This window comes from Myxocyprinus asiaticus, chromosome 1 (genome assembly GCF_019703515.2).
Source record: "Myxocyprinus asiaticus isolate MX2 ecotype Aquarium Trade chromosome 1, UBuf_Myxa_2, whole genome shotgun sequence".
NCBI lineage: Eukaryota > Metazoa > Chordata > Actinopteri > Cypriniformes > Catostomidae > Myxocyprinus > Myxocyprinus asiaticus.
Genome location: NC_059344.1, coordinates 65,266,087 through 65,293,937, shown reverse-complemented (window position 1 = coordinate 65,293,937; position 27,851 = coordinate 65,266,087). Strand labels below are relative to the sequence as shown.

The window sequence follows — 27,851 nt, the reverse complement described above, 5'->3', positions numbered from 1 at the left end:
AGAAAACATTCCCTGTCTTAGGTCAGTTAGGATCACTACTTTAAGAATGTGAAATGTCAGAATAATAGAAGAGACGGAAAAATATTATTTCATCACGTGAAATTGTACAGATAATTTGCATTTCCATCAGCTTTATGTCGATGCGCTAAAACTTTTTTTTGCAAAAAATCCTTGGATGGAAACTGGATGGTACTTAATGTCCGTGAGGACAGTCACATATTTTGAAAAACATGGCCGCCGTCAACCAATCAACTTTCAGCAGCTATCAGGCAAGTTTAACAAAGGCTGTTTGGAAGGAAACACAGTGGGACTATTAGACTCTTGGCCCAAGAGGTCTTTGCAAAATTGTCAAAACATTGGCCACCATGAGGCGCTATCGCGTTTTACATGCGTGGAAATGGATGTATATTCTGCAGCGTTTAACACAGACCAGGGATGTAGATCCCAGTGAAGGATGGGAGGGAGGTAACCCCCTGGTAATCAAAACAAGTAAGTACAAACCCCCCCCCAATATTTATACCATGATTAATGGAAACAAGTAAATGCTTCATGCTGCACACACACACACACAATTTACGCCCTTGTCACAGACACATGTTATTCATATCTTATGATAGATCTCCTAAATCAGAACATCTTTGCCTCAAGAACCATAGGTGTCAATCAAATCGTTCGTTAAATATTTGAGATTATTTTTTTAAACTTGCGAAATTGTTCCAGGTTTTTACTCAACGTCAAGAAAACCAGCACAGGAAGAATCTTTGGTTAAAATTCTCTTTTTCGTGTAATTTTTTCCATCATGCTGATGTTCTTACATTAATTAGTTACAGTAGATTGAAGCAAAATCTATGAAGTTAGGATTGTGACCCAATGTTTCATTTTAAGATAAAAAAGAACAGGACAAACAAACAAACAAAAAATATATGACTTTACTAAGGTGCAACAGTTTCAAAGGATAAACGTAGAGTTACCCAATTACCGACATTTTAGTAAAATGAAGGAAAAGGCCTGAAATGAGAGAAGATGAATTGTAATGAATAAGATGAGCAGCAGTGACTCTTACCCTGGGTTGAAGTAGATGGTGGGGATTTTGGAGTTGTGCCTATGAAAAGAACAGAATCGAAACTTAATGTTATTGTGGTGCTGGTTTAGGGTTGTCAGAATACATATCAAAACTAAGTCCAGTTAACACCATATTTTTATTTTTATTTTTTTTATTTTTTTTGGTGAGCACAATTTGATCATTATAAACAGCAGCAAGCAACACACGTTAGTTAAAAGTCATTGCAAAAATGGTTCAGTAAAGAATTGTATTTTTTAATGTAACGACACTGAGACATTTTATAGTGTGACTTCAGTGTCCAAATACTTTTCTGGGGAACTGTGTACATATGTGCACATTCATGTATGTGTACCTATTGATATCTGGCAGATCCAGTCATTATAGGCTTCACAATCCCTATCGTTCCACTTGCGAGCGTAATAAAAGCCGCTTTCGCCACAGTGCTCCTGATCGTTGTAGTTGTTCGGTTCCCCGAAAGACCAGTTATCAAAATCAGACTAAAATAGATAAAGAGACACAATCACTAATCACAAGAAAATATGTTTGGAAGGAGATTAATTTATAATCAAATGAATCTGACTTAAACAAATGATGAATTTCAATGGGCACCACAAAACGATGGCAGAAAGAGTGTGCAATTTAATGAGAAAACACTTACAGGGGTTTCATCAGACCAAACAAAACCAGAATTACTGTCCAGGGAAGTGAATCCTATCCACGCTGTGTCCCCACTCATATACCTGCAGAAACAGAACAGAAGTAGTTCACCAAAAAGGCTAAATGATTACCATATATTCAATTTTTGATCGAGATTTCCCTTAAAGGGACAGTTCACCCAAAAATGAGAATTCTTTCATGATTTACTCACCCTCATGCCATCCCAGATGTGTATGACTCTCTTTCTTCTGCTGAACACAAACGAAGATTTTTAGAAGAATATCTCAGCTCTGTAGGTCCATATAAAACAAGTGAATGGTGACCAGAACTTTGAAGCTCCAAAAGCACATAAAGGCAGCAAAAAAGTAATCCATACGACTCCAGTGGTTAAATCCATGTCTTCAGAAGCAATATGATAGGTGTGGTTGAGAAACAGATCAATATTTAAGTCCTTTTTTACTATAAATTCTCTTCCTTGCCCAGTAGGTGGCGGTATGCACGAAGAATGTGAATCGCCAAAAAAACAAAAGAAGAGGAAATGTAAAGTGGAGATTTATAGTAAAAAAGGGACTTAAATATTGATCTGTTTCACACCCACACCTATCATATCACTGCTAAAGATATGGATTTAACCACTGGAATCATATGGATTACTTTTATGACGTCTTTATGTGCTTTTTGGAGCTTCAAATGTCTGGTCACCATTCACTTGCATTGTATGGACCAACAGAGCTGAGATATTCTTCTAAAAATCTTCATCTGTGTTTTGCAGAAGAAAGAAAGTCATACACATCTGAGATGGCATGAGGGTGAATAAATGATATTTTAAGTAAATTATATGAGAATTTTCATTTTTGGGTGAACTATACCTTTAAAACAGTAAGAAGTATGAAGAAGTATGCAGTACGTATTGCCTAAATATACGATACAAGTGAAATAGTTATACAGCATTATATCAGTACAAAACATCTTGGTAGTGAACACTCACGGCATAGCGTTAATTTCTTCTTGAGAGTGAAAGCTCGCTAAGTCACCGCCAATGGCTCGACAAAAATCACGAGCTTCAAACCAAGTCTTTTTCTCGTCCTTTTGTTTCTGGTATATCTAAAAAGAAGAAAGGTATGACTGTCTGGCGTGTATGTTGGAGTTTTTCTTAATCCCAATGTTTTTTTTTTTTATGTTTGTCTGTGCCTGTCTTAAAAACTGCTCAATCTGCCATAAATGTGGACAAAAGTATTCTTCTCTATTATCTTGCTTTATCGTACCTGAGAACTGAAATTCACCATATATAGACCTAATAGACTGCACTAACTGCATTTGCCAAAATGTGCAGTGTATATGCTGTTTAAATGTTAATCATTGCTTGATGTGTTTTTTATATACTTTTTGTTTAAATAGTGGAGGCGTTGCAAGAGATTTACTCTGCAATTCTGAGCATTTTTATCATCTGTATGGTTTGGTTCCTTAGTTTGTTCAGCTTATTTACCATTTTGATTCATGTTGTGGATTTTACTCATGCGTGTTTCTACCCCATGTTTGGATTATTCCTGGACTATTTTGTTTGAATTCAATAAATTATAATTAAACCTTATGCAAATGGATTCTATATGTGGGTTTCAGTCTAAGGCGTCATTATTTCAGACAGGAATGTGTTTGTTAACGTTTACCCGAATGCAATTGTGTGGATCCTTTTTAATCCATCCAACTGGGCAGCTGAGCGGTTGAGTCGTTGGTGGCTCTCGGGTGGTTGTAACACCTTCAGCAATTTTTTTGCAGATGTACTTCTGGTTACTTTTACAGGCCAGTACATCCCATAATCCTGCTGACATCCCTGTTAACATGGCAACACAACCCTGGTGCTTATCTAGGAAGAAACAGATGGGTAGAAATTAGACTTTAGGTGGTTTCAAACTTGATTGCTGCTGTGATGCATGTCACAATTATTAATTTGGACAATACAATGAAATAAAACATTTCACAAGAAAAGTGATGATTTTTCAACATACCTGGCAACCCTATATTAAAGTGTGTAAATTTGACTTTATCGCCGTTGCTCCATTGAAAGCGGTCAGCTTGTTCAGTATTTGACAAACCAATCCAGAAATATTTCTCAGGCCGGAGACCAACAAGGCTAATGAGAAAAGCATTCTCATACCTAATCAAAACAAAATAAACACAACAAAATAAATAATGTGATATATTGTATAGATTGTAGTATCCACTGTAGTTAGCAAAGAGTAATACTCAGCCAGCAAAAATGTTCCTCAAACTAAAATAAATAATTAATAATTCGCTCACATAAGATCATTTCATCGTCAGAAGGGCATATGCAGAGAGCACATGGGTGAATCTCACAAAGAAATGTATTTAACCCTTTAATCAGTGGCGTCTCTACATGAGGGGCAAGTAGGGTTGAGCCCCACCAGATGTGGCGCTGTTGTGTAAAATGCATGGCATAATCATACATTTATTTTAAGAAATAATATATTTCCTGCATCTTAAACTTTGTTCATTATACAAGAGAAGAGTAGTTATTTTTTTGAGAAATTTGATAATTATTAGATCCTGTTGCTTTAAAGCCTTTTAATCGATCGCATGTGATATGCATTGGGATTGCCCGTCGTCCTCAGTGTTAATCAAGGGAGATCTGGAGAATGTCATGCGCATATGCAACGGGTGTTCAACGTTAATAAAAAGCTTTGATCATATGGATGTCAAGCTGACACGGTCCTCGTAATTCACCACTCTTGAATCCAGACCTGCATAGTGAACTTCATTGTTAAGTTTTAAAAGCTAATTTTATGCTAATGTGTTGCTGCTTGGATTAGTTAAAGCGCACTGCTCATCATTTCAATCAATTGTATGACATCGCTTTAAAGTCTGTTGATGCATTCGTTTGTATTAGACTAGAATAACTGCAAAAATATTGAGAGTCTTTTGTTTTGAATAGTTTTATAATATTGTTCATGTGAGTTAGTGAGATAATATGCAGAGCTTTTGACGATTTGCCTGTATCTGGTTTGCTTTCACGGTCACTTGAGCTTTTTGACATGGATGTGCACGTTTTAGTGGTGTTTTGTGCTGAGATGAAATTATTAGGGATGTTTGTGCGTGGCATCATGTTCAGAGGTTGCGCTAGAAGAAATCTTTATCTGTCACTCTAACACACTGAGTTGTAAAATTTCTAATCTGTTCTATGTTTATCCTTCATACTTGTTTTCATTTTATATGTACTAGGGCTAGATTCAGAGGTGTAGCATCCATTATAATGGCATATACATTACAGTGGATGTCAATATGATATATTATTTTTTGACTCCCCATGTTTGAGCCTTGTAAAACCAAGGAGTTCAAGGGTGAAAGTTCAACCTGCCAATCAATCACTATGATAATAAAAGTTTTTTTTTAATTGGTTAAAGCACATAATATATGCACGAGTTCACAGAACATTTTCAGCGTGCCTGAGACCTACATAAAATGTCACAGATGAGAAGCACAAACATCTCTGAAGCTACAAGTCATCAGAAGTTAATAGAAGTGACAGTGCATACATTTTCTCCACTAAAATCACTGAGAATTCTGCTCTAAACATGATGTTTGCACTTATATTAAATGCAAGTGTAATTGGCAGAAACGATGCACCACTTTTTTGCGCTTTCTTTTTGTTATTATACTTTCCTTGTGCTTTATTATCATGCATTACCACACTGAAGTAACGACTGAAGTATGCAGTCATGAATTCTCTGTCTCCTCAAAATGAACATAATTGGTCATAAGAGATGCATATTGCAGGCGTAAATGGCGATGGTGCCTGTTAATGTGCATCTTAATACTAGGGAATAAGCAGGGAACACATACAGTGTGTGTGTGTGTATGAGAGAGAGAGAGAGAGAGAGAGAGAGAGAGAGAGAGAGAGAGAGTGAAGTAAAATCTGATGCACTAGGTTGAAATGTTTTTTTTTTGTTTTTTTTGTAGTTTCTTTTTTTTCTGTCAAAATGACAGGCAACATTTGGAATTATCTGTGAATGTTTAAAAAATCTGTAAATAACAAAGAATTTTTGGTTAACACAACCTCAACCTTTCTCTTCTGAATAATGTTACAAAAAAATAAATAAAGGCAAAATTGCAAAATATATATATTTTTATAACATTTTTAATTTTTTTGTTTAATTACCAAAAGTGTATAGGGTCATTAAAGACACAAGATATGTAATAGTGTAGTTTTTTTTTTCTTTTGCCTGTCCATAAATCAGATGATTTCATATCTATATAACTTAACTATCACAAGATATATATATTTATTTGTTTATTACAAGACAAATGAGTACTATATTCATACAAATGTTTACTATATCACTATATAAATGTTTTATTTGTTCTTTGTATTCCATATGTGCGTGCACACCAGTGGCGTTTTCTCCAAGGAGGTAAGGGAGGCAGTACCTCCTCGAAAAATTCAGATGAGAAAAATAATCCACTGTACATAAATAAAAAAAAAGAAAGAAAATATTATGAAATGCTCAAATAATGTGTATAGCAGTCATATTTCTAAAATGACACTGTTAAACAGCAACACCAGCAGATAAAGTTTCAGAGGGAGGAATCACCCCTCTTGCCTACCTTCAGCTCACTGCGATCTCATTAAGCTCCTAAAACATGGATTGAACATGACTGTGGTAACCAAAAATATAAGTGAAAAAAGTCACATGAGAGGAGGCAATGTCTCCACTTTGATTTGATTGGTCATTACCCTGTCATTCATGTGGCAATGCGCTAATACCAAGCTCGCCTATCATGCTGGTAGCGGATCCGCAGATCACCATGAAATGAGCGAACTGGTGGAAGCGGGCGGACGATTATAGAGCAAACAACTGACCCACATGGACAACACTTTTGTTCACGGCAGAATCAAAATGAACTTGAAATTACTGGAAATAGAACATGAAATTGTCTGTGAGTGAGCCGGTTTTAGTGAGCACTTCTGTTTATTTAAAGGCGCACCTCCGAGGAGTAAATGATCCTAAAATACGGTGACTATTAAAGATAATAGCAGAACAACAATCAATAGTAATAGATACAGTACATGAAATATGCTTGTTGTTGTATAAGTGTAAGTATTATTTTTGAAACAATGTAAGAAAAAAATTAGAATGCATAAACATACGTTTTTTATTTGACTTGGTTTAATAAATGTTAATATGAGCATACACAACATGTTGTTACTGAATGCTTGTGAATAATGTTATTTAAAAGGTATTCCATATCCCTGAGATGGCACTTTGCCTCATCATTTCAAAAGTCCACCTACACGCCACTGGTGTACATATACATAATATACATGCTTCAGTGATTGATCTGATGTACATTTTGCATTGCTATTTGATGAAGAAGCAACATGGAATTAAACTATAGCAAGTTTAACACATGAACAGTATAATATAACTTTTGTCATTTGAGTGTTCCACTGAAAATGTGTAAGTTGTGCATCTATTTAGACTCAATTAATGCCTGAGAAAATACTTATGTGTATAGCTTCTGTGTAGTTCAATATGTGTTTGACAGCCAGTTGCATCTCATGAAATTGCAGTGTGGGAGTTATGAATCCTGTTCTGTTATTTGTTGCATCATCTCTTTGATATATGACAAATAAAACATCAAAATATTTTAGAATATATTGTATTCTATTATTTTCTAATAGTCTTCAAAATGTTTTGAAAATTTGTTACTATCTGTGCATTTTGTAGATCAATTTGTGATAGATATACAGTACATGCCGGGTCTCTAAAGACCTGAGGTATATAATAATGTTTGCCGAAACACCCATGAAAGGGTTAATATGCATATTTCAAACCAAAATCAAAAGAAACATAAGAAAATATATTTTGCATAAAGGAAATGAAGCCTATTTTAGGACCAATAAGATATTATATGTATATATAAGATTTTGTATATATATTTTTATATATACTTTATGGATGTATAGAACATTATTTACTAGCATTACCGTATTGAGAATTAGATTTTCTGTTTCAGCATTTGAAGTATCATCTGCATTACCTGTTGGCAACGTTAACCAGGTTAGCTCCAGTCTGCTGACATATTTGTTTGGCCTCATCAAAAGTCTTGGTTTCCATAGCAATATTATAACAGTAGGAGCCATATCTAATCCAACCCTGCGAACCAAACAGATGACATCATCACTACCAGCACATCCTAAATCGTATATCATTAAAACAAGAACAATTGTTTGGAAAAAGGCAGTGCTTTGTCAGGTGAGTTTAGAGATCAAAGGTTTATTTTCCAAGCATGTCGACTCACAGCTTGGCATCCAGGGCTGATCACCTCCGGAGCACCGTTAGGTCTGCTGGACGCTTTCTTCTTACAGATGTAGCCAAGCTCCGCCTCACATGTGTAATCTGCCCACTTTCCCTCCTATTACACAGACACGGGGTCACAATATGTCATAATAAACTCATATATACAGTAAATGGCCAATATGGGATTATGACAAAGCACCAAACAATTGGAACAATGAAGGAAATCAGAGAGACAAGACAAGGGAAGCAAATAATGGCAAGAGAAATCAACCCACCTTTCCTTTGATGAGAACGCAGTCTTCCATGCGGTTTGTGGCGTGTGATGGTTCCCCAACTATCCACTTTGTGAAGGTGACATGTGATCGGTCTGTCCACTCAAACAGGTTCTGAATCTTCTGATCATTCAGACCTATCCAGAGTTCATCGGTGGGCACTGCACAACAGAATGTTTTATGGATAAAATCTTAACAATTAAAGTGATGTTTTGGGTTCAATGGAAGTTAAGACCAATCAACAGTATTTGAGGCATAATGTTGATTAAGACAAATGATTTTCACCCTTGTTTATAGAAGCCAAAAGCTGGTTTACAGTGAGGTCATTACAATGGGGCCAGTCCACAAACATTACAATGATTTTAGGGTGTGTTTTGCACACGTACAGTATCCGCTCTGTGATATGATGAAGCTGTGCTCCTCTATGTTGTGTATGCTGACCAGATCTCCTCCTTCTTTATGACAGGCCACTAAGGCAGCGCTCCACATCTTCTTAGTGCGCTGCAGATAATAACAGTGACCCGCGTATGGAACCCATGCCGCTGGACAGAAGCTCGGCTGATCCTTACCTGAGACAGAGAGAGACAGAGCCACACTTTTGAACTTTTAAAGGAACAGTTCACTTAAATGACTTTAAGAATGTTCAAGCTGCTCTATTCCACATATCGAAGCATCCGCCTAGTGTGAATAGTGTAAATGTGCAAGTGCGAATGAGATTTGAGAGCTAATTGGAATAAAGTACAAGTGAATAAATTCACTTGCCTACTATGGACCTACAGAGCTGAGATATTCTTCTAAAAAATTTAATTTGTGTTCTGCAGAAGAAAGAAAGTCATACACATCTGAGATTTTTGGGTGAACTATCCCTTTAAGTGTCTGAATACCTGTGTATGTGTGTGTGTGTGTGTGTGTGTGTGTGTGTGTGTGTGTGTGTGTGTGTGTGTGTCGCATACCTGCTGGTGGAGTTACATCTGTAGAATTGCCCCTGCGACAGATGTAGCCAAGTTTCTTACTACAGGCCATACTCTCCCACTTAGACGCTTTACCAGCATTTAACGCTGCACAGTTCAGGCCCGGCTCCAATGAGGGGTGACCTAAATTTCATAAAGAATACATTCAAACAAATATCACACCATTGAGCTGCTTTTAAACTGGAGCATGTTTAAAGCTCTGTGTGTACTTGGGTGCCCATTTTTATGTGCATGAATGGCACTTACCAGGAGCCCAGTTGAGATATCTGAATGGGTTTCCATTACTCCACTGCCAGCCGCTCTCAAAATCAAGACTGTTGAGTCCAGTCCATAACGACGAGCCCAAGATATTTGTCAAGCCTGAAAAATAAAGCACCTGATTTAATGAAAACTTCTTACAACAGTTTCCCCAAAGTGTTGGACACTTTAAATTTCTGTCATAATTTACTCACCCTCATGTTGTTCCAAACCCATGACTTTCTTTCTTCCATGGAATACTAAAGAAGATGTTAAGCAGAAGGACAGCCTTGGTCTGCCTATCGTCTCCATTTTTTTTCCATGGAAGAAAGCAAGTCATCCGTGCTGTACATGTAAATGTGTGTGATTGTGTCTACCTGATATATAAGTCTGCTCATGCACTTCTGCTATGCTGAGAAGATCCGCGTTCTGCTGCTGGCAACTGGTTCGAGCCTGATGCCAGGTGAGCACTGACTGTGTGTTCCTCTGATACAACACACCGGTTACTGGATCAGTGTCCCAACCTGAGCCGGCTAATACACAGACAGAGAAATAGACAAATGTAGGGCTTCAGAACCACTGTATGGGTCCAGTTATACACAAAAACATAAGATTGCAACAGTGCCTGCACACTCTTTCAGCCATCTCAGTTCTGGAAGTATTTTTCCCATTCATTTTTTTCCATAGAGATTTCATAAATCCTTCATAAAAGAGTTTGCGGTGATTCATAACATTACAAACTTTGATTTGAAGCAAAAAATGGTATTATATATATATATATATATATATATATATATATATATATATATATATATATATATATATATATATATATAAACTATTTATTTAAGGCCTTAAATATAATTATAGAAACAATATATTTTATGTTTATAGTAAAATATTCAGATATACGTAGACCATTTCAAGAACATAAACAACAACAAAGGAATTAACACTAGTGCAGTATTTCTGGTAGTGAAAATTTTTATAACTCAGAACTGTCAAAACAAAAAGACTAGTGTGTACTTTTTGAGTCTAGCTAAAACAGAAAACTGGAAAACTGGAAAAAATTAAAATAAACAATGCAGTGTCATTAACAGATCCTTTAATAAAAAAACAAAACAAGTTGAAATAACGTGGACTGATGTCTTCAACAGAAGCTTTAATTGTTGATTAACCACCTCTGAGCTCACGGTAGGTCTGTCTTTAAAGGTTTATAAGTTACCGTTGGAGAAATTGAATGGGATTTTTACTACTAGAACCTGACTGTACAGTAGATTATTTCACAGGTTCTGGAATACTCGATTCTGATTGGTCAATGGCGCCATCTAGCTTTCAGATATTGCTCTGTAACAACCGCACATCCATGTTTCAGACCGCTCATCCGCATACTGTAAGCCATCTCTCCTGCTTCTCGGATCACAATAAGATCTCTACAAGTAAGCTAATAAAATCATTTTGACTCGTTTCATGTCTATTTATTTGTTTATTTGGCAAGTAGTCTTGTAATAAGCTGGATAATGAGCAGTCAGATGGTTATTTTCACAAAATAAACCAATAGAAATCTAACACAAACTGGAGGTTGATTTCAGCTGTTCAGCGATTTCTTTCTTCTCAAATTACATAATTTCAATGCAAATCAATATTATTTATTATCTATTTATTTATTTGACTAATAGCCATGTAATAATGTTCAGTAAAAAAAAAAAAGACAACTGATGATGAAAACAAGAATACTTTATTATAAAGAATTGTTGCTGTCTTTTACTGTTTTTTTTTTTTATTTACTAGATTAGGTGATTTGCAGAAAAAGTAGTGGTCATGAGGTGCACACTTTGTACTTTATTATTTGTATGTATGTGGCATAGGATGCCTTTGTCAGCAGGTCACTTTCCAATGGGCTTGCTTGCATTTTATTACCAGTGTAAAGACAGAGCAAAACAGGAAAATGAGAGAATGCCAATATCTGAATCAGCTACGGCAGCAATTCTTGCACTTTCTCTTCCTTCTTTCTCTCCCTCTCTCCCTATTTCATGGAGTCACAACGGGAGAGCCAATGAGTCGTGCCATGCTGTACAAATGGGAAGTGCATTTAGCGCTTAAAGACACTTTTGGGAAAAACTGCTGATGTCTTTAGGGGGATCCCACATACTAGATCATCTTTTATTACCAAAGTAAGAAAATATTTTAGAAAATCCATTGTAAAGTGGCCATTTATAACAAAATCATGCAGGAAATGGTTTGGGGGTTCTGCTGGGCCCCCTGTCTGTCCATGGCTGTCCTAACCTTACCCCCCATTACGGCGCCCCTGAGCATCACCAAATGGAATTGCAATATATATATATATATATATATATATAAAAATGTATGTTTTTCAACATTTTCCCCAAACACTCCCCCGTCTTTCATAGACCTTATTCACGCTAGCACCATCCTTGATTTTTAATGGGTATGACAACGAGACTGTGAGGGATGGACTTACAGTCTCTTCGATGGGCTGTACTGCAGTTTAAAGTGTTTTTGGATTGTTCCACGGACAAAACATTGATAAAATAGCTGTCCAAGACCATTCAGTATATAAAGAACTCCAGACAACATTAGTTGTGGAAAATCAGATGTGATCTAGGAGCTTTATACAGCTTCATCCCGTTCGTGCCATTGCAGAGATGGTAAGTCTATCCCTCACAGCCTCATTGTCATTCCCATTAAAAATCAAAGATGGCACTAATGTGAATAAGGTCTATTGGATGGCTAGATTTCAGAGAGCCTGAAGAAGATCGGACTGGATGATTCTGGTGGATGGCACAGTGTGTCCCAAAATTCAAAAGCATTGTTTTTATGAATGTACACACACCAGCTACGACTTCTTAGACTACTAAAAATTCTGCGGCGCCACTGAGCACCACTCATACATTTTTTCATTCAATTACATTAAATTTGACCCAAATCATTATCAAAAGACATACTGACTTCACTATAGGCAAGAAGACACATAGTGTAGTGTTGGCAGTTTTTGAGAAGCAAGTTTGTTTTTGTGGTTTGACAGCTTGAATAAAGCCTAGCTACATACATTAGAGAGCTAAACACCTCTCTAGATGGACGGACTGACAGACAGACAGATAGATTGATCGATAGCCAGCATTATGATTTATGTAAAACAGTCTATCAATGACTGGCCATTCACAATACGTATGGTGGTGATGTGTCTGTGTTGTCCTCTTACATTTAGTTGGACAGAAGCCCCACTTCTTCTCTGTGTTGTAGTCTGTTTCTGTAGCACACCAGAGATGGCCATCCGATCTGCCCTCCAAGATGCACTCGGCATGCCACTTTTCACCAAATTTAAAAGGAAACTGGCATGGTTTCCCAAATGAATTACCACCTATAGTATATATCTCTGTAAAACAATAAGAAATGAAATGAGGGATATTTAGTGTATTAGAGAAATATGTATCTACTTCAAAGCAGGTCTTAAAGATGCAATTGTTTCCTCATTAAAAAAGTTGTACTCTCTAAGACTTGAATTGTAATTATGAAATGTATGTATAAAATCATGAGCACTCACATTGGATGAAGACTGCAGTCATATCAGCAACCTTAAAAAAAGCTGTTTTATTCTACATGGAGATGGTCTCCTCATGGTCACATGACCAGCCACATAGTACTTGCTTAATCTCAGTAACAGCCCTATTATAAGAGACTTGTCTTTCACTAATGGATTAAATTAATCATGGCTGACAGTGAATAGTTATTTTCTACAACTGCATTAGTAACGATGATGCATCCACACCACTAGGTGTCAGTGTAAGTCCAAGACGACATACATAAAACATTACTGAGTGCACCTTTATGGTGTAAGTTTCTTTCATATGACCCCCCTTGCAAATTATAAGCCTATGATCCAATATGGCTATGGGTTTTCAAATTGCTTTCCAAATGTTAGATCTATCAATCAGAATGGTGGATGTTTGCTCATACCTTGATATCCGCGAGAGCACAGATCTTCTTTGGTCCCATAAATCTGCCAGCGGCTCCAGAGACCAGATCCCTTATACAACATCATATTTGGCTCCTTTCGATTGCCATAGTTTAGATGCAGATCCTGTCCCTTTAAGCCAAACAGCGTCTCATTTTTACATTCCCAGGTCTGTAGGGGACTTTGTTCATCACAGGGCAGCAGGAGAATTTTCACCCAGTCTTTGATGTTCTGGGCACCCAAGCAGAGTTTCAGAGAGATGCTGACAATCCTTGAAGAGGAAACCCATCGGAAACGCTGAGCTTCGGAAGAGACGTCGCATGGAGCTGTCTGCACCACATTAGCACTAACCACATTCACACATTTGTTGTGGTCCTCATTGTAGATAAGGAAGGAACTGGTGTCTGAGATTACAAAAGATATGGAACATTATTGGCAACACTTTACATTAATCCATGTTCCCATTGTTAAGGGTTTGTAAAAGGGTTCGTTTATGACAAATAATCCATTTACAAATGCATCAAAATCACTGATATGCAGTTATAACAATATAAATGAAAGGGTGACGTTCATGCAATATTTGCCAAACAGTGAGCCATTTTAAACTTTATGTTATAAATGCTTAATAAATACACTTATTCATACTTACAGTAATCAAAAGCATAAATGCCCTAACTCATGATGTATGCTACAATGCAGCAAACATAGATTATAGTAAGATTAAATGGAGGGATTCAACATCAATGATTATTTCAGACACTAAGACAACACATACCATGTCACGTAAGTACTACATTTCTTTATAAACTTCAAGGAAAACTGATCTGATGTTACTTAACCCTTAAATGCATGGATACTTATTTCACCAAACACTCTTACATATTCAGCACGTATATTTATCTACAAAATGCCCAGATAGTGTAAAAAATTCAAAGCATTTGAAAGACAATTAGAAAATTATTCAATAGAATATGTTCTGATATATTTTTATGTTATATTTTTCATGTATCAAAGAGATCAGGACAGATCTAGAACAGGATTTATTACTTTCACACTGACATTTCATGAGACGCAACTGGCTGTGAAATACATATTGAGCTGCACATACGCTACATACAGTAGAAGCTACACGTATGTATTTTCTCAGGCATTTATTGAGTCAAATAGATGCACAATTGTACATATTTTAGGTGGTACACTCAAATGACAATAGTCATATTATACTGTTCATGTGTTAAACTTGCTATAGTTTACTTCCATTTTGCTTCTTCATCAAATATCATGTATTAATGTAAATCAGATCAATCACTGATTGAAACATCAGTGCCACCTTGAAAAAGAAATAGCATGTATGTGTACACGCATATGGGATACTGATAATTCACCACTGTTGTAAAGAAAATCAACATGATATAGTAGTCATTTGTATGAATACCGTACTTGTATGTCTTGTAACAGACAAAGAAAGAGATATCCTGTAATAGTAAAATTATATATAGATATAAATAATAAAAATATGATTAAAAAAAAAAGTGACACTATTACATGCCAAGGGTCTCTAATGACCCTATTCACTTTTAGTATTTAAAGGGGCATTCAGTAGTTCTCTTGCTAGGTTTAGCATTGCTCTTCTTCATGTAATTTGAGTACAGATATGACAGTGATGTTAGACGCTATACTGCCATCTATCATCGTGGATCAGCATGATCATCTCTGCTGCCCCCGCCAGCTCTGTAATATCATTTGCATCTGGAAAATGTCGGAGTTTGAGGTAATTTCTAAAGTTATTAATTACTCCTATAATATAATTGCTTTGCCTAAAAACAAATGTCCGAATTTAAGCGAACAGACTCCCACAGTCTACATTTCACGTTATTTCTAAAGACAGTTATTACCTTTATAAAAGAACTGCTTAGCGTGAAATAAACCTCAATTATCTAGCGAAACAAAATGTCATGGTAAAGGAAAGATTAGAATTGTTTTTGATGATCAAATTAAGCATGTCCATGAATACTGCATTTGAAGAACTCGTTTTGTTTCCAAGCAAACCAACTTCATGGTTTACACAAAATCCACAACAATCGCTGTACCAAGCTACTGAACAAATGAAGACGTGTGACATTTCATAGAGGTGGAGACAGATGGGCCCACTTACTATAGCTGTGATAACAAAGAAAAGAAAATTACACGTTGCTTTCCGGTTGCGTTTGTAAACACAGCTGAAAACTGTCCATTACTAATATATGTTGACTACACATGTAATTTGAAAAAAGTTTTCTGACGCTATTTTAGAGAGTGGTCTAAACAATTAATAATGTCTTATCTGTCCAACAAAAAAGAAGCAACATCGGTCTAACTACTCATGTTTTTCTCCGTCATCAAATCTTTCCACCTTGTGTATGCTGTACCGATGTTTACTCTAGTTTTTTGCCTTTCTGTCTTCTTGCTTAGGACCTGTTTCACTTCTTCGGCAGTACAGCTACTGAATCTCCTGTTGTCTCCGCTGCTAAAGCACGATAATAAATATGTTCCATTGTGTTCTTTTCGCTCTTCGCATCACCAAACAACACTGCGCTAAGCATAGACGCATATCTACATAGGCGGCAGCCAATGAGTGCAAGGATGTTCTTCTTCAACGTTTAGTGAAACAGCGGACCATGTCATTTCAACATGGTGAAACACATTGAAGGGGGTGACCCACACCATGTACCTTAAAACACTTTTTATAGAAAACTATTATGAATACAGTCTTCATCTCATGCGAGTGAACACCATTCAGATCAAACTTCACAAAAACACAATTCATTCATTAATGTGTGAAACATCTTAAATTACCCCCACATTACTGAATGCACCTTTAAGCATTTATAAAATTATATATATATATATATATATATATATATATATATATTTTTTTTTTTGTATTTTTTTTTTTTTTTTTTTTTTTTTCTTTACACTTTATAAGAGAAGGATTGGGGAATATGCATTTAAGGGTTAATTAAGCCATACATTGAACATTTAAACTGAGCTGGAATTAAAATTTGAAAGTGTATTAATGTAAAGCAACACTATGTAATTACACTATTTAGAGATATGTAACAGATTGATACGAAGAAGAAAAATCACAAATCAGATTTCATTAATATCTCAATTGTTCCTCCTAGACATAAGTGACATTAAATGGAGAACAAATTGAGACTTTTGGTAAAGTTTCCTGCATCTCAGATGTTTCTCACATGTTTCTCCTCTACAGTTTCAGAAGAGATCTTAAACTGTTCTCAGATTTGTGAAGACACCAAAGTCTGCAATCAAAAGTCTCAATATGAACTCAAACATTGCTCATCAATTTCATTCAAGACCAAATGCTGTCGACATTAATTTTATAGCTCTATACTATTATGTTAACAATTGTCTCATTCGTTTTCATATTTCTCCTTTGGATTGTTATTAGAAACATCTGAGACAAAGTTGAGACTTGGAGGAGAACTCAATACAGTCTCTCAAATTAAGAAATCTGTTTTTTTAAATTAGATATTTTCCTCTGGGTGTCTGTTATGCACAAAAGCATTAAATGCACATTTGGCTACACTAAGTACATACTAGAATATTTACCTTAAATGTATTAGTATCATTTTACCACCAATAAAGCAAGCTAATTGTCCAGTTTGTAACCACTTGTTAACTGGATGTGAACAGCTCATGAAGTTAATATAAGAGGACACAGTAAAACTTAATAGGATGCAGGCCACATGTTATATACTGTATATAGAGTATATTTCGAAACACTCTATTATTCTAACAAGGGAAATGCAGAAATTACATTTGTTACATTGAAAGCCCATTGTGATTCATGTCAATGTGACATTCTTATGATGAAATACACATAAAATCAGCCACATACCTGTTTGACTGGAGGGGTGTAAAGCAAGATATAAACAGAGCAACAAAAACTGAGAAATGCCACTCTTCTTCATGTTTGTCTTTTAATGTGTAATCCAAACACAGATGAATCTGGTGTGTGAGTTTGAAGAGTGTGCGACTTAAATACACTTTTCCTCATAGTTAGACAAAGTTTGTATCCTGTCATGTGGCTGGGGTTGTGTTTGGTTGACAGGAACAACATTTCAGTCTGTTAACCCAAAAGGAAGGTGACAGACAGCTGCATTTTCATTGTTCACAGATGTGCACCCACTCTCACTTATACAAATAAGATGATCTCATTTATGTTCATTCGTAAAGTGTACACTCAAACATACAGTACCAATGTATTGACAGCATCTTAAACTTAAACTCTTTCATATATGAACAACTTAAGATGCAAAATTCTTTACAAATCCTTTGAAGGTGAACTGGAATTCAACGAAAACCTTTGCGAGGACAATGGCGCATGTGACAAAAGTTCAAGACTTCAAGACAAAATCATACAGTGGGGCTCTCATTTATCACTGAATGATGGAGTAACTTTGTCCGAGAAAGATCTTTTTAATAGCAAATTTATTATAAATGAAATCCAGATGGGACTAATAAAAGTAAAGTACTTTGCACTCTTGGAAAGGCTGAATTTAACTAACAGGCCCAGACGGAATCTGCAGACTTTTGTTTTTTGTGGTTTTGGGAATCTGCAAAGTTCTGTAGAAGAGATTTAAACCAACATGATCAAATGGGAAGTCTGCATGTTGTTTCCGAGAGTTCTAGTACCCCAGGATCGGCCACCAAATGCCAACTCACTGATAAGTGCCATCTCCAATCAGACATTTTTTCATAGGCTCTAATGTGATTACCTTCCCCACTGGCGTGACAGGATGCATGTTGCATCAACAGCGTGGAAGACCAGGGTTCAGATCCCACGTTGAAACCAGGAAGTAATCGTGTTTGCATAATCAGTGACCAGCATGATTCTGTGGTTGAATTTTTCCCTCTAACATTACATTTTTACTCCACTGATGGTTAGGTTTAGGTTTGGGGTATGGGTTGGGGGGAGGGTGGGTTCAGTTTATAAAATGTGTATTCCTCTTCAATTTATTACAGTCTGTACAGCTGAAAACAACTAGATTTACAACTCACTTTTGGCACCCAGAAAAAGGAGCTCACACTTGCCCACACACGCAACAACACTTACCGTTTTGGCCACTGGGGGCAGTGTTTCACATTTCGGTAAGCACAGACCGATATTAATTAAAAAATAGTGAAGCGCCTGTTTCCGATTTTACTGTGAGATAAGTTTGTTTAAACATAGTCAAATATATTAAATAGAACTAAGAGTACTACACTCTTATTGGTAGCTGAAAGCATCATCAAATTAGACAAAATATTTAATAAACAAACCTGCATGGGGTGGGGAATGTGTCGAAATTTTGTGGATAACAAATTTTGCAATTCTTTGGAATTCTGCACACGCAGATTCTAGCTGGGCCTGATTATAGTCAAAGATCAACAAGTATGGAATATAAGTGAAACACGGCCAATGCTATGGTGTAACATTAATGTATGTTTCACTTATTTACTTATTCGTGAGTTTGTGTGCTGTCAAAATTATTCAATGTCTTTAAAAATCACAAAGAACAAAATGAAACCATTATAATATCCAATTAAGTAAAAGTGTTAACTGTGTTAAATCAATTTAAAGGCATTTGTTAAACATTTAATTATCATCATTTTGTATAAATACAATAGAATTCATTAGTGGTCGACTGGTATGGTTTTTTTTTTATGGATGCCGCTGCTGATATCCAGAGAGCAGGGAGGCCGATATAATGCTGCTATCTCAATTTATTACAGTAAATAACATACTGTATACATAAAATTGCTAAACAATGAATAAACTCTTATTTAGAATTATATTAATAGTTTAAATAAGATTGTGTTTTAAATGGTAGATTTCTTCTGATTTCCGTTTAGTCATCCAATTTTAGAAATTGTTAAATATTAGAAAAAAAGAAAATAACAGTGCACCAATTAGTCCAGCAACCACAGATGGCATGTGCGCATTAACAATCGCATATTCTCACAAAAGACCGAATCAAACCAATTGTAAAATTGTATAATAGTATTCAGTGAATATGACATTTACTCATAGCACACATGAAGCACTTTTACTTTGAAGTTGCTCTCATGCAGCCTGGATTGCCTGCTTTGATTGTCAGGGACTGACTGTCCTGTAAAATTCGTAAATTCGTAAAACTGAGTTTTTCATGAAGAAAGAGCTCGATAGGAAGAAATTCCAAAATTCCAAAATATCAGCCGATTTATCAGCCTCGGCGAAATACTGGTCGACCAAATATTGTCTCTAAGTCCACATCCACACTAATATATTTTTGGTTGAAAACACAGGAATTTAGTTTTGTTTACGCCTCTCTATCGCACTAGAATGGCATTTTCCACCACTGAAAACTGAGAATTTCAAAAACACTCCCCATTAATGCATACTTCGGAAAACATAAAACAGTGTTTTTGAACAAAAACAAATTAGTGTTGATGTGACCTCAGTTTTCAGTGGAGGAAAACACCATTCCAGTGTGACTAAGTGGCGTAAACGTGGCAAAATCCTTGGGCCTTATTCATGAAACATGAGCTGAACAAATTTGTGTGAAAATAAACACACAAACAGATCCTGTTGAATTAAACTGGACAACTTACGAAAGAATGTTTTAACTAATGATTTACACGCATATTTGATCTGATTATATATCCCCTTTATAGGGTAGGGTTAACCCTATAATAGCTGTGCCACCTCGACCCACAGGTGGGCCTGCCAGGTAAGAGGTTAAGTAAATTATTATTCCTTCAAATTCTTTTAACCTGTATTGTAAAGTTATTTCCATTTGGGGTCAATTTGAAAAATTTGATTCAAGAAATCAAAATAAACAACTATCATCTGCTACCGTATTTACACCAGTCAAAAAATCTCAGTATGTGAAAATGCATTGCATTTGTTCATGTTTTTCATTGAGGACTTTTGAAGCATTTTGTGAAGAATACATCTTGTTTATAATCTATTCTCACAAAATCTGTGGTGAAATCCAAGGTGTGACGTTTACAAAAGATATGCAGAGAAATAGCATTGTCAGAGACTTGTGGGCTAGTCACTCACCAGGGATACTGACAGTCCTTTGGTCCTCTGGCTTACTGTCTCTGTTTGATTAAGTATATTACAGTATATTGAATGCACTGTAAGCATCTGCCAAATGCACAAATGTAAATGTAAACATTTGCACAAGTAGTGATACCAAACATTACATTGATAGAAGTGTGTGTCTGGTTTTTGGGCTTTGAATGCTATGCATACTGTACAATTCCAGTCAATTGTGGGAATTGTATGAGTGCAAATGTTGCTATTTAAGAGAAAAATTACATATAAACAGTGCTGGGAAGATTACTTCAGAATTGCAATCTGGAACTGATTACAAATTACATGATTTAAATTGCAATCAGTCACATAATCTTTTGGATTTCATTTTTAGGTAATCTAATATGATTATTTTTTCAATTACTTATGGATTACCTCTGACCTAACTCTTGTTTATTTGATGTCACATGCATTTGAATAGAATAATCTATAGGCTACTATTATGACATAATGATGCTTAAATGCATTTAAGAAAATTTACATAATGAATTAAATTATGAGAATTTATATGATTTTTACTTGCTTTTTCAGCAAGTTTTTTCAAATTGACTGTATTTGTAAAAGGGGAAAAAACACTGTTTGTTATTGCTCTGTGTACCTTGTTTTACCGTATTTTTGGATACTTTCTGTAAAATTCCATTGAAAACGATCCAAACAGGCTTGCGTGCTACATTAGAAAAGAACAAAATCTTGTCCATAAAATGGCAGCAGTTGTTGAGGTAGGATTAGTAACTAACGTTTTAAACGTTGGGAACAGTTGTGTTCATTTACAAATATGTTATCAGTGTAATCACTGTCAAATGAATATTTTCTCTTTTCAGGTGACTGTGATAAGCGTTTGTATGATTCTAACTCGGTCTGCCCAAGTTTGTAATGTTGTTAATGCTAAATTTAACAAGTTTTTTTTTAAGAAAAATGTCAGATTAGAATGCTTTTCAGTGTCAAACTTCATCCCAACTCACGTAAAGGACAATCCCCATTCGGTTTTTGCCAGAGGCGGTTTGAAAAGCTTTCCTGAGCACGAGCAGAAAAATTAAGGTACCGAAATTAATCAGAAAAATATATTTAACTAATACAATTATTAAAATATTTATATACACACATTTTTAATATACACTACCGGTCAAAAGTTTAGGGTCACTAACTCTTTATTATTATTTTTTTTTTCTTCACATTTTAGAATAATAGTAAAATCATCAAAACTATGGAATAACATAAATGTAACTATGGGAATTATGTTGTGACAAAACAAAATCCAAAATAAATCAAAACTGTGTTATATTTTAGCATCTTCAAAGTAGTCACCCTTTGCCTAGAATCTGCAGACATGAACTCTTGACATTTTCTCAACCAACTTCTTGAGGTATCACCCTTGAGATGCTTTTTAAACAGTATTGAAGGAGTTCCCATCTATGTTGGGCACTTATTGGCTGCTTTATTATTTATTAAGTCATCAATTTCAAAAACTTTTTTTTATATATATTTTTTTAAATTAAATGTTAGTTTTATAATGAAATAAATTAATATGGAGGCACAGTTATATTTATGTCTACAAAACAAATTTCAAACATTTAAGCATACGCCTTCAGATCAAAAGATTTTTAAGATCATGAGAAACATTTCAGTCAAGTGTTTCAAAACTTTTGACCGGTAGTGTATTTCATTAATTTACCTGATACATTTTTATATTATATTTAATAAAACTACATAAGCATAGTCTAAAATATTTTTAAAAGTTTAGTGAGAATAGATAGTTTTTTTTATTTATTTCCCCACTGTTTTGTACATTGTTTGTTCTAAAATAAAGCTAATTTTACACTTTATTGACATACAATATCATAAAAGTTCAGAAAACTGAGTTTGTTCTTGTCCACACACATTTGCAGGTGTAATTGAAGTGTAATTTGATAAATAAAATTTATTTTCTTTCCCCTGAAGTACATTTTGTCAAAAAATGTAAGGTTCAAATATAATTTTCAGTTTATAAAATATATTTCTTATAGCCATGCTATTCAAAACATACAGTATATTTACAATATTTCATATATATATATATACATACACACACACACACACACACACACACACACACACACACACACACACTGGCAACCAAAAGTTTGGAATAATGTACAGATTTTGCTCTTATGGAAAAAAATGGGTACTTTTATTCACTAAAGTGGCATTCAACTGATCACAATGTATAGTCAGGACATTAAAGGAATAGTTCACCCAAAAATGTAAATTTGCTGATAATTTACTCACCCTCAGGCCATCCAAGATGTATCTGAGTTTCTTTCTTCATCAAAACAGAATTTAAGACTCTTAGGATTTCATTTCAGGCCTCCTCCTTTAAACAATGCGAGTGACTGTACTCCATTTTTTGACGGTCCAAAATGCATATTTAGAGTGCATAAAAATAATTCACATGACTGCAGTCGACAAATAAAGTTCTTCTGAACCCAAACGATTGATTATTTTTAGAAACAAAACAATACTTATATACTTTTTAACTACAAATGTTTGTTTCCGTTCATCTCTGTGACGCGCGCTCATGAGAGGGATGACATAAGCTTGTAGGTAAGGTCACGCGTCACGTGGAGGAAGAGGCAGGAAACGCGTCGTTTACAATAGAAACTTGCACAGAGCACAGACCAAGCGCCGTTCACAAACCAAAACAGTCCAAAACAATTTCAAAACAATATAAAATAAAATATAATTTCCAAATAATAATAATAATAATAAAAAATTTACTGCAGTAAATAACCATCCTTTATTTCGGAGCAATGCCGTTGCGTTATCTACTTTTCTTTAGCAGAAATATATTGGCTATATGAATGTCAGGAATTCAAGCCACACAAGTTGTAGTTAGTGAAACCAAGTGTCCTTTGTGTGAGACTTGACAGTGAAGTGGTGTGAAGGTGAGTTATTTATGTAGGCAGTGATGAGCGAGTGAACTGAGTGCAGGTGCCGTGAATTAGAAATCGGGTGATGAGGAGCGGAGCACTGAGGGAGGTGCAGAGCCCAAGGGAGGCGTGACAATGACAAAGTTTTCATACATACCTGAGTTCGCTGGAAAAACAGCACGGGCACAGCCGATGAATTCAGATATCGACCATTTGTTCCCTATCTGTCACTCACTCGATGTTGTGTCGAGATAGTGACACTAGGGGTCACTCTTGGGAGCCCGAAACACCTCTTGTCTTTGATAAAAGGCCAATGAAAATTGGCGAGTGGTATTTGCATACCACTCCCCCGGACATACTGGTATAAAAGGAGCTGGTATACAACCACTCATTCAGATTTTTTCTTTGGAGCCGAATGGTCGATGTTCACTGAGCTGAATTCCCATGGCTGTTCATTCACCTCTGCTGGATCTGACGGCGTATTTCAGCGGCTTCTCCTTCCTCTGCACTGGTGCACTGCAGAGAAAGCCCCTGGGCACTTCGGCAGAAATAAGAGAGTATTTTTCTCTAAAAGAGTGGCACACACGGAACGTCTTTTTAAAGATGCGTCTTTTTAAAGATGCCTTTTCGTTTGTGTGCTATTTCTGGTTGCAGTCGTTATCTCTCGCCTTCTGACGGTCACGATCGCTGTCTTTTGTGTCTGGGCGCTACCCACGTGGAGATAGCATTCGTGGATGGATCATGTACTCATTGCGAGAACATGACCATGACAATGTTGCGGTCATGGCTTGCCTTCGTAAGAAAGCAAGCCACCCCAGCGGCTCCCTGCCTCAGTCCTTCTACCTACGGGTATGTGGCCAGCATGGCTAGCACTGGGGGCGATTTGGGGACCTCAGATTCCCCAGCACGCTCGTCTGCCCCGATCGGGCTTCCGGATGAGTCCACCGGCTCATCTCATGGTGAGTTCAACCTCTTATTCGGAGCCCGCGAAGGTGATGAGCTCTCGAGCGCAGCATCAGAGAGCGGGCTCGTCCAGTCAGACGCAGAAGCCTCAGCTGGGCTCCCCCCCTCGGGTATGGTCGCCCAGTCAGAAGCTGACATGGAAATGACGGACATGCTTTCCCGGGCAGCCGTGAGCGTCGGGCTAGAGTGGAATCCTCCGCTCTCCCCTGAACCCTCGCGGCTTGATGATTGGTTCCTGGGCTCACGGCACTGCTCACAGCCACGCCCTGACAAGATCGTGGGAGGCACCTTTTACTGCCCGGTCCGGATCTTTCAGCTCCCCCGCCTTCACTACCCTAGATGGTGGGGCGGCCAGGGGCTATTCGGCGATCCCCCCGTGGATAAGGCACTCGCGGTGCACCTATGCCTACAGAACACCACCACCTGGCATGGGCGCCCAGAGCTCACGTCAAAGGCCTGTAGGTTTACGTCGTCCCTGATGGCCAAAGCCTACAGTGCCGCTGGACAAGCTGCCTCCGCCCTGCACGCCATGGCTCTCCTGAAAGTCCACCAAGCCAAGGCGCTAAAGGAACTGTACAAGTGTAGTTCTGTCCCAGGATTGATGCAGGAGCTGTGCTCGGTGACCGACCTCGCTCTCCAGGCGATGAAGGTCACGGCACGGTCTCTTGGGCGGGCGATGTCCACCTTAGTGGTCCAGGAGCGCCACCTTTGGCTCAACCTGGTCGAGATGGGAGAGGCCGACAAGGCACGGTTCCTTGCTGCCCCCATTTCCCAGGTTGGCCTATTCAGCGACACCATTGAGGACTTTGCCCAGCAGTTCTCGGCGGTGAAGCAGCAGACGAAGGCTATCCGGCATATCCTGCCCCGGCACGGCTCAAGTTCCCGCACCCCACCTGCTCGTTGCCAAGGGCGTCCCCCTACGGTGACTGTACCGGCTCCACCGCAGCCCGCCCCTACGGCCCAGCCCTGGCGTGGAGCCAACTGCAGGAAGCAGACACCACCCGTCTCACGGCCGGCCACCAAGAACCCACGAAAGGCTTCGAAGCTCCTGGACAGGCCCGTGGCTACATTGGCACATCAACTGCCTCGAGTTGCTGGCAATTCTTCTCGCCCTGCAGAGGTTTCGGCCATTTATCCAGGGCAAGCATGTGTTAGCTCGGACAGATAACACAGCAACAGTAGCATATATCAACCGTCAAGGCGGTTTACGCTCCCGTCGTATGTCACAACTTGCCCACCGTCTCCTCCTCTGGAGTCAGCAGCACCTCAAGTCGCTGCGAGCCACTCACATCCCGGGAGACCTCAACACTGCAGTGGACGCGCTGTCACGGCAGGTAACCCTCAGGGGAGAGTGGAGATCCAGTTGATTTGGAGTCGATTCGGGCAGGCACAGGTGGACCTGTTCGCTTCCCAAGAATTCTCCCACTGCCCGCTCTGGTACGCCCTGACCGAGGCACCTCTCGGTATAGACGCGCTGGCACACAGCTGGCCCCCTGGACTTTGCAAATATGCGTTTCCCCCAGTGAGCCTACTTGCACAGACTCTGTGCAAGGTCAGGGAGGATGAGGAGCATGTTGTCCTGGTAGCACCCTACAGGCCCACCCAGACATGGTTCTCGGACCTCACGCTCCTCGCAACAGCCCCCCCCAGGCGAATTCACCTGATGAAGGACCTTCTTTCTCGGGAACGGGGCACCATCTGGCACCCACGACCAGACCTCTGGAACCTCCATGTCTGGCCCCTGGACGGGATGTGTAAAACTTAAGCGGCCTACCACCCGTGGTAGACACGATCATTCAAGCTAGGGCCCCCTCTACGAGGCGCCTGTATGACTTAAAGTGGCGTCTGTTCGCTAAGTGGTGTTCTTCCCGATGCGAAGACCCCCAGAGATGCGCAGTTGGATTGGTGCTTTCTTTCCTGCAGGAGAGGTTGGAAGGGCAGCTGTCCCCCTCCACCTTGAAGGCGTATGTAGCCGATATAGAGGCACACCACGACACAGTGGACAGTAAGTCCTTAGGGAAGCACAACCTGATCATCAGGTTCCTGAGAGGCACCAGGAGGTTGAATCCCTTCAGACCGCACCTCGTTCCCTCATGGGACCTCTCTGTGGATCTTAAGGGTCTACGGAGAGCCCCCTTTGAGCCCCTGCAGTCAGCTGAGCTTAAGGCACTCTCTTTGAAGACTGCCCTCCTGACTGTGCTCACTTCCATCAAGAAGGTAGGAGACCTGCAAGCATTCTCTGTCAGCGAAACGTGCCTGGAGTTTGGTCCGGGCTACTCTCACGTGATCCTGAGACCCCGACTGGGCTATGTGCCCAAGGTTCCCACGACCCCTTTTAGGGACTAGGTGGTGAACCTGCAAGCACTGCCCCAGGAGGAGGCAGACCCAGCCCTGACGTTGCTGTGTCTGGTGCGTGCTTTACGCATCTATTTGGATCGCATGCAGAGCTTTAGAGTCTCTGAGCAGCTTTTTGTCTGCTTTTGTGGACAGCAGAAAGGAAGCGCTGTCTCCAAGCAGAGGATCGCCCACTGGTTCTTTGACACCATAACAATGGCATATCATGCCCAGGATGTGCCGCCCCCGGCAGGGTTACGAGCCCATTCTACCAGGAGTGTAGCACCCTCCTGGGCCTTGACCAGTGGCGCCTCTCTAACAGACATTTGCAGAGCAGCGGGCTGGGCAACACCCATCACCTTTGCAAGGTTCTACAATCTCTGTGTGGAACCGGTTTCGTCCCGTGTAGTGGCACGCACAAGCAGGTAAGTCCGGGACAGCTGGCTGGGTGTATCACTTGCGCATAGTGCCTTTCACCTCCCCTGAGTTGAAGACGTGCGCTGTTGACTCCCAGTAGTGTTCACAAACTGTGTTCCCTGGATGCTTTCCTCCGAGCCCTGTGGCAGACAAGTTTGCGGAGAAACTCGCTGCTGACGCAGTACACATGCTAACTAAGCCCTGTACTGGGGTAGGTGCTCCGCATGTGGTGGTTTCCCATAGGTAACCCCATGCGACGTATATCTTCCGCTAATTCATTTCCCTGTTAGTAAACTGCATCTTCCTTGGGCAGAGGCCCTCTGCCCCCGTCACCATGCTTGTAGAATCTCCTCCCCTGTAGGGTAGGACCTACCATGGGACTTCTCCATATGACATACTTCCGACAAAGCTCGGCAAGACCATGTGACGTATTTCCACTCAAAATGGGCAGGGGTGTAGTCTCCGCAGTGTCTTCTCCTTGGGAGTGACACCCCCGATGTAGACCTGGTGGCCCCAGTCAGTTAATTCCTTTTTTTGGGGGGAGAGGAAAAAAAAAGAGGATAAGAGGCCACGACTGAGCTAGCCTGTCTTTATCTTTTGGGCAGTCGACTT

General features: G+C 38.5%; 1 protein-coding gene across 2 annotated transcripts in view; it reads right to left on the bottom strand.

The window, feature by feature from the left end:
* LOC127423789 (macrophage mannose receptor 1-like) overlaps nt 1–17,551 on the bottom strand; it is a 53,162-nt gene extending 35,611 nt beyond the window's left edge. For both annotated transcript variants that reach the window (XM_051668420.1, XM_051668499.1), the window contains exons 1-16: nt 17,395–17,551; nt 13,496–13,897; nt 12,741–12,914; nt 9,895–10,050; nt 9,527–9,640; nt 9,263–9,403; nt 8,696–8,878; nt 8,313–8,470; nt 8,039–8,152; nt 7,778–7,893; nt 3,727–3,875; nt 3,388–3,584; nt 2,709–2,824; nt 1,722–1,803; nt 1,416–1,560; nt 1,064–1,102 (exon numbers count right to left, since the gene is read on the bottom strand). In XM_051668420.1, the coding sequence (XP_051524380.1) occupies nt 1,064–1,102; nt 1,416–1,560; nt 1,722–1,803; nt 2,709–2,824; nt 3,388–3,584; nt 3,727–3,875; nt 7,778–7,893; nt 8,039–8,152; nt 8,313–8,470; nt 8,696–8,878; nt 9,263–9,403; nt 9,527–9,640; nt 9,895–10,050; nt 12,741–12,914; nt 13,496–13,897; nt 17,395–17,467 (2,359 nt within the window). In that variant the 5' untranslated portion in view covers nt 17,468–17,551. The remainder of the gene's footprint in view (nt 1–1,063; nt 1,103–1,415; nt 1,561–1,721; nt 1,804–2,708; nt 2,825–3,387; nt 3,585–3,726; nt 3,876–7,777; nt 7,894–8,038; nt 8,153–8,312; nt 8,471–8,695; nt 8,879–9,262; nt 9,404–9,526; nt 9,641–9,894; nt 10,051–12,740; nt 12,915–13,495; nt 13,898–17,394) is intronic.
* Nucleotides 17,552–27,851: the final 10,300 nt, after the last annotated feature.